The sequence below is a fragment of the Colobus angolensis genome, unplaced genomic scaffold (genome assembly GCF_000951035.1).
Source record: "Colobus angolensis palliatus isolate OR3802 unplaced genomic scaffold, Cang.pa_1.0 Scaffold7, whole genome shotgun sequence".
NCBI lineage: Eukaryota > Metazoa > Chordata > Mammalia > Primates > Cercopithecidae > Colobus > Colobus angolensis.
In genome coordinates, this window is record NW_012120709.1 from 18,592,131 (window position 1) to 18,599,743 (window position 7,613).

Consider the following 7,613-nt stretch of genomic DNA (forward strand, 5'->3'; position numbering starts at 1 on the left):
TTTGATATAGAGCAATCCAAATGTCTCAGTGTTCTTTGTACTTCATAGAATTGTTTTCAAAGATTAAATGAGGTAATGATGACAGCGCTTTGAATATTTTAAAGCTCTAGATACTATCTATGTAATCTCACTTATTCCTACACATTTAGCTTATACAATGGAGGTAAGATTTAAAAATAAAATAAAATGTCCATGGTGTTCTCTTAATCTGATGAAAGCATTTACGCATTAGGTGGAATCATTTTTCCTGGAAATATTTTAAGAATAGGATGGACAGCCACCTGTTTGGATATCATACAATGTGAAGGCTGTGAGATGAATTACATGAGTATTTCCCAGACCCTTGGATTTAATGAACAATTAAAAATAATAACAGCAAGCATGATAATAAGGAGAAAGAGATAAACATGGTGGACAACTCTACATTTTACCAAGTAAGGACCCTAAAAATGTAAGAATTTTTAAACTTTTTATTTCATAAAACTTATCTCACCTGTGCCCCCAGAATTAGGAAGGACATGGCATCAGAATAAAGGACAGTCCTTTGCAGTGAATATATTTGACTTGATGAAAACTTTATTCTGCTCAAGAGTCTGAAACAATAAAGACAAAAATTAAGGAAAACTAAAACATTCCTTTTCCCTTCATTTTACCACAGAGGGTTAAAATTCAACACAGATTGCTATTGTTCTGGGACAGTGTTTGAGACTCCTTACTTCGCCATAGTTATCTAATCTAGTATTTAGTTACGTGGCCTATATTTCACAATATTGGCAACTCAGATTAAACACATTGAGCGCTTATTTTCTAGGAACTTATTTAAAACAATTGGGTTCTTCACGAACAGCAAATAAATATACACACATAGAATACTTCCAAGGCTTGATGATAACTAACATTTAATTAAGCAAAATGAAAAAAAATCATTAGTAATGTACGGAAGTGTTATATATATTTCTCTAAGATAAAAGATTTTGTACCTGGAGCTTATGGGTGTTACTGACCTTTGTGTTATGAGGTAATTTGTTTTGTTTTTTCTTCCACATCCACTAACTGGGCATAAGCTTGGAATGTGTATCTTTGAAATTGCAGGTCAAAGCCTCCACATTAAAGCACCTGATGAGGCAAAGCTACAATTTTGTGAGGCATGTGTGTCATGCAACAGCTTTTGATAGCTGCTGCCAATTAAATTGACTAAGCTTAATGACAGACCCGGGGAAGAATTTTCTAAGAAGGTGAGGTTCTGAAATTTTGGTTGCACCAAAAAGGAAGAGGGGCAGTAACTGAGGCTCTGGATCTAAAAGCCTTGCTTGTGGGCCAGGAGAACACCTGATTAAAGCCTTCCTGCAAACAGAGCATATGCAAACAAACCAAGTAAATTTTACTCGAAAAGAGGCCGTGGATTTTGTGTTCCTTTGCTGAGATTCTAAGCCGCTGAGATTCACACCCCGGCCTTGCTTTGGCAAGTCTTCCTTGTTCTTTCTTGACCAGTTTCCGATTTTTTCCTGATTGAAATACAGACAGGGTGGCAGGGAGAGATTTTTGTTTCACGACTATTCCAAAATAGGGGAATAGAGCGGGAGAAAACCGGAAAAAAGCTGGCCTTCCGTGGGGCCAGGCTCTGGGAGGCTGCCGTGGGGAAGTGGGCGGGGGGCCTGTCACGTGACTCGCGCGGGGGCTGCTGGGAGTGCGGCGCGCTTCCCACCTCCAGCCGCGAAGTCAGAGCAACCCGGGCCCAGCGTCCTCACTCCCTCGCGTTCGCTGACGAGGAAGGTCCCCATACTGCGAAGTACATTGGCCTTGGGGTAGGGCTGGTGGGATGGGCGCCTGTGTGAATGTGACGGAGTGTGACACGAGGAAGGGCGCGAGGATGGAAGCTTCCTCTGAGGGGCTCTAGTGGGGCGGAAGCAACAGTACGGAGGAAGTGGGGAGGGGCGGCGGGAAGTGAGGAATATGGAGGTGAAATGGACTGAGGGGCCAGGTTTTCGTTGAGAAGAGGGAGAAAACTAGAAGGAGACAGCTGCATGAGGCAGAGGGTAACAGTGCTTAGTAACAGCCAGGTCACTAAGCCTAAGATGGCAGAGCCGGGGGCAGTGGCCAGTGTTTGGCACACGACGAAGACCAAACAGTCCACCAGGCCTGGATCTGCTGAGGCCTTGAGCTATGACAGAAAAACGAACTTATTTTGCAGAAGCAGTTACTTGATTATAAGTTTTCATTTGATGCAGGTGCACAATGTTACTCTGGGAGAGAAGAGAAGGGGGTGAAGGGGAAAGGGAATATTAGAAGTGGAAGGGAGGAGAGAAAAATCCGCCTGTTGGCTTCTCTTAAGTATTTTCCAACTCCCAAGGCAAAGTTAGCACTGCCGTGCGTGTGTAGTATTTTTTAGATGCTATTAATACTATTACAGCACGTAAACTTACATACTATAAAGGTACTGGCAGGAGTGGAGACATACAATATAGAATTTACTTAACAAGCATCTTTCTAATTTGTTGTTGCTCTTTGTCTTCTATATATGCATATTTTATAGGACTAATCAAACAGATGCATTAGAGTTACCCAAGTCAGCATCGTTTCTCAAAAACAACAAAGTCTATTGATAACTTGAAAGTGGATAGGGCTCCTCTTATCTCAAAGACAGAGACTATACCCTTCCAGGTTTCAACATTTGGATTTCTAGGGAAAATGCCTTCCAAATTTATGGAAAAGTAAAAGTAAAATTTGAAGCTACTTTAAGGTTGGACAGTGGGAATAATCTCAGACTCGAAGAGTGAGATCTCAGTTCTAGTCTAGTTCAGTCTTACTGGTGTCACTTGATCCACCATCACCGTCCCTGTTTTCTCACTTGTAAAAGATGAGATTGAATTAGATGAACTGTAAGACCTGTTTCAACATTAAGATTTTGTGAAGATAGAAGAATCTTTTTTTTTTTTGAGGTGGAGTCTTGCTCTGTTGCCCAGGCTGGAGTGCAGTGGTGCAATCTCGGCTCACTGCAACCTCCCTCTCCCGGGTTCAAGCAATTCTTTCCCCTCAGCTTCCCAAGTAGCTGGGATTACAGGTGCCTCCCACCATGCCCGGCTAATGTTTGAATTTTTTAGTAGACGTGGGGTTTCACCAGGCTGGTCTCGAACTCCCAACCTCAGGTGATTTTCCCACCTCAGCCTCCCAAAGTGCTGGGATTACAGGCATGAGCCACTGTGCCGGGCCGAACATAGAAGAATCTTAACTGAGCCAGTCCTGAAACAAGGCAGAATTGCCAGAAAGACTCATTTGGCTAAATACATAGAGAGGAGTAGTTGAAAGTGATGGGACTAGTAGGTTGGCACCAGATAATACAGGACCTTGAAGGTCATATCATGGAATTTCAATTTATTCTGGAACAATGAAAGTTTTTGAGTTAAAGGAATGCAGTAATCAAAGTTTTGAAAGATTACCCAAATAGCAGTTAATAGAATGATTTGGAGGAGGGAGAAATTGAGTTTAGGAAAGTGACAGATAATGACAGTCTAAATTAACATCAGCAGTAGGAGTGGGAAAAAGGGAAGGATTCCAGAGATCTTGTAGCATGGAGTTTGTACCTAAATCTGGCATTGTTCTAAGCTTTGTAGCTGGTGCCTTCGGAATATGATGGCAAATCACCTTGTAAAGCCTGACAATAGAAATTGCAAGAGGCCAAGAGAATTGGAGGTAAGCTCTATGCCTGTGTAGCCTTAATCTTTTATTCTGTTTTACATACTTCTCAAATTTCTTCCCTTTAAGAAAACTCTATAGATAAGTGAAATTTAATGTATTCGTATGCCCAGAGCTAGGATTGTCCTACAACACAGCAGGAACTATGTTGATTTCGGCTGGTTTTTCACTAAGTATAGGCCTCCAAGAAACTATTGGGAGATTTCTTTTTGATAGCTTGAGATCTAGAGACAGAAGTGAGTCTGTGCCTTTATGATACATAGGATTTTATGTAATTATTTTGCTGTGATAAGTAAGATACCTAGGTACTATAGTTACTGGTCTTTTTAAAGAGCACAGTATCCTATCCTTTACCAGTCCTGCCCCCACCAATTGATCTGTTGCATTTGGGACATGATTTGCTCCCTTGAAGATTATATTATTTTGTAAAATTTCGCAAGCATTTGGCTACTGTCTAAATTACAGTTTAGCTTCATTGCTATGAAAACATCTACTGGTTCAAGATACCAGACGCTTTTTCAACAGGAGTTTAAAACCACATTTAAAATCTAATTTAAAGCTGGGTGCATGGGCTCATGGCTATAATCCTAGTGCTTTGGGAGGCTGAGGCAGGAGTATCGTTTGAGGCTAAGAGTTTCAGATCAGCCTGGGCAACACTGCAATACCTTGTCTCTGAAAACAAAACAAAACAAAATTAACTGGGCATGGTGGAATGTGCCTGTAGTCCTAGTTACTCAGGAGTCTGAGACAGGAGGATCACTTGAATCTAGGCGGCTACAGGGAGCTAAGATTGTGTCACTACACTCTGGCCTAGGTGACAGAGTGAAAACTTGTCACAGAAACAAACAAATGAAAAGCAAAGTCTAGTTGAAAACCAAAATAAAATTTAATATATGAGCAAGGTGTTTCTTGGGCCTGTAAATTTCCTTAATAATAAAAACTCAAATGACTAAGTCATATGCTTTCTAGCATGTTTGCCTTTTTCTGAAAAATGGTTTATTTGCTTTTTCTTAATAAACAAATAAACATATACTTAATAAATTCAGTGTATGTCCTGAAGATCTTATTGACTGTACCTGTTTTCTTTATTTTGTCCTGTTAGTCTCCAGTGCCAGATAGTCCACAGGTCTCCTCTCTTGGAAAATCAGATTCATCTTTCTCTGAAAGTTCTGGACTGTTTTATAAAGATGAAGCCTTGGAGAAAGATTTAAATGGTGATGTATAAAATGTTTATATTTCTAAACATCAGTTTTATAATGCAGAAGGTTTGTTATATTTTATAACTTACATGATTTTTCTTTAACAGATGTGAGCAAGGAAATTAATCTAATGTTGTCTACCTATGCAAAGCTTTTAAGGCAAGTACTTATAGTATATTGTCTGGGGTCTTTATGTTAGTTTTCTTCTGGAAACTCTGTAATGGGAAGTTTAACTCTGTGGCTGGCAAACCTCTCCAGTAATTAAAACGTTGGAATTTTTTGTTCTACTTCAGTCCCTTGTAATAGATTAGTTGGTTATTTTCAGAGAATAGTGTCAACTTTTCCACTAAAAATTCTTTTTTTTACTCTTGCCAAGCTAATACTAGACTGTCTGTATCTTGGTCTGTAATTAGATGACATTACATTTTAAATTTTATGTAAATACCTCTTTGAGAAAAATGTTTGGTGAAATTAATGATAACAGAGTGATATTAAAAATAAATACTTTTATGTCATAGAAAGTCAGCCTTTCACATCCATTAGTTCTGAATCTGTGGATTCAATCAACCTCACATAGAAAATATTTGGGAAAAAAAGGGTGGTTGTGTCTGTACTGAACATGTACAGACACTTTTTTCTTGTCATGATTTTTCAAACAATACAGTATAACAACTGTTTACATAGCATTTACATAGTAAATTTACATAGTATTGGTCTTATAAGTAATCAAGAGATAATTTAAAGTATATGGCGGAATATTCTTAGGTTATATGCAAATAGTATGGTGTTTTATATAAGGGACTTGAATATCTATGAGAGATGTTCCTTTGGTATCTGTAGGGGATTCTGGAACCAATACCCCATGGATACTGAGGGATGACTGCATTTATGTTTTACCTATATTTATTTTAAGACCAAATTTAAATATTAGCCTGATATCATGTTTTATAAAGTGTGTGTGTGTGTGTTTTTAAACTGCTGGACAGTCATTATACTTGGATAGTGGTTTATGTGGCTGTAAAAATAATGTATATAATTGAATATTAGTGTTGATAATGTATTAGATACACTTCCTGTTTTGTCAGGAGACCTTTTTGAGTAGTCAAAAATATTTGTGGGACTAATTTTTTTTCTGAAGAGTATTAGTAAATTAATGAAGTTCTGTGGCACATAAAGCCATTTAAATGAAATAGTTAACAAATGTAATGAAGAACAACATAATGATGTTGTTTATATCTACTTAGTTTAATATACAACTTTTTTTCCTATTAGTGAGAGAGCAGCAGTAGATGCATCTTACATTGATGAGATAGATGAACTCTTCAAAGAAGCCAATACTATTGAAAACTTTCTAATACAAAAAAGAGAGTTCCTGCGACAGAGGTTTACAGTGATTGCAAACACATTACACAGATAAAATATATACTTGAAATAAGCTGATAATTTAAATCTATTATTGTTATAATGAAAGAATGACATTTATGCTTTGAAAGCTCTCGAGTTGTTAAAGAAAATGTATATTTTGAATAGAGAAGGGGAAACTCCTTGAATTTCTAGGGTTAAAAGGGAACTTTAAAATTCCTTAATGTTAATATTAATGTTCGTGTTAATGTCCTAAACTGGACATTAACATGAACTACGTCACTTTTCTTTTGAGGGTCAAATATTTAGTGCATTTTATAAAAGTGTAAATTATTTGAATCTTATGTGGATTCTTTTATTTTTTCCTTAAACTTCTTAGTGTTTCTTAAACTTCTAAAACGGGATTCAGTTAATTTATAATGTTTAATAACATCATACTTTTTCTTTTAGAATATTTTGTTTAAATATCAGATAGTTTTGGAGATAATTTTGAAAAATTTTTTTGTGGTCAAGATTATAAAAGATTAAAACCTTAGAGGTGATTTTTCCAGTTTCTTAGAATAGAATGACATAACCGTGTGCTATTTCCATTTGATTATTTTCACTATTAGTTATTATGTATGACTAATAGAAGCTCTTGGCTTAAAATTATTTTCTTGTGGTAAAAATAGTGAAATAAAAACCAGAAATTACTCACCAAAACCTTGTATGAGTTGACTTTTTTACACATCAACCACATCAACATATGCAGTTAATGAATTATATTTAGAAACATTATCAGCAGTGTGGTATGGGATAAAGATTAGTGATCCAGAAGTAAATAGATTGGCTTAAACAACAAGATGACCTTGGGAGGTCACTTCAATCCTATTATAATTGAGAAATTGAATTTGGACTGGAGGATCTATACTACTCATCTAGCTAAAAAAATTATCCCTTTGATGTAAAGTACTACTATGATTTTACTGAAAACTTTCTGTATTATATATTACTATATGGGATAGCTGTGTTAACCAGATTTTTAAACACAATAGCACCCATTTTTCAATCATATAGACAGTTCAGTTTATTACATGTATATTTTTCCAATATAAGCAATCCAAAAATTGCAAATAGTACTACAGGGAATTGTTACTCCTAAGGGAGACTGCACATTTGCCTTGCTGCCTTCTAAACTCTAAAATAAAATCTCATTTCATTACATTACTATTTTAAGGCATAAACACCACATGACATGAATACTCATATAAAAAAAGATGACAAAAGTGAAATAAAATAATATTTGCTAAAGAAAATTGGTTGGCCGGGCGTGGTGGCTCAAGCCTGTAATCCCAGCACTTTGGGAGGCCGAGACGGGCA

At 36.8% G+C, this 7,613-nt stretch overlaps 1 protein-coding gene across 2 annotated transcripts; it reads left to right on the plus strand.

Annotated features, from left to right (window-relative positions):
- Positions 1-1,674: 1,674 nt before the first annotated feature.
- TEX12 (testis expressed 12) lies at positions 1,675-6,956 on the plus strand. Of its 2 annotated transcripts, none has more exons than XM_011926746.1 (5): positions 1,675-1,789; positions 3,604-3,690; positions 4,796-4,907; positions 5,000-5,051; positions 6,165-6,953. In XM_011926746.1, exons 2-5 carry the CDS (start codon positions 3,628-3,630, stop codon positions 6,307-6,309), a joined length of 372 nt encoding a protein of 123 aa, XP_011782136.1. In that variant the 5' UTR covers positions 1,675-1,789; positions 3,604-3,627; the 3' UTR covers positions 6,310-6,953. The 2 variants fall into 2 exon arrangements, with proteins under 2 accessions (XP_011782136.1, XP_011782137.1); XM_011926747.1 differs by having other exon boundaries at positions 1,747-1,862; positions 3,612-3,690; positions 6,165-6,956.
- Positions 6,957-7,613: the final 657 nt, after the last annotated feature.

Bases quoted from the DNA above. Each gene is read 5' to 3' on its own strand.
- TEX12 (XM_011926746.1), top strand. From the start codon at position 3,628: ATGATGGCAAATCACCTTGTAAAGCCTGACAATAGAAATTGCAAGAGG. The intron at 3,691-4,795 runs GTAAGCTCTATG...TTGTCCTGTTAG, and splicing joins AGAGGCCAAGAGAATTGGAG to TCTCCAGTGCCAGATAGTCC. The intron at 5,052-6,164 runs GCAAGTACTTAT...TTTTCCTATTAG, and splicing joins ACCTATGCAAAGCTTTTAAG to TGAGAGAGCAGCAGTAGATG.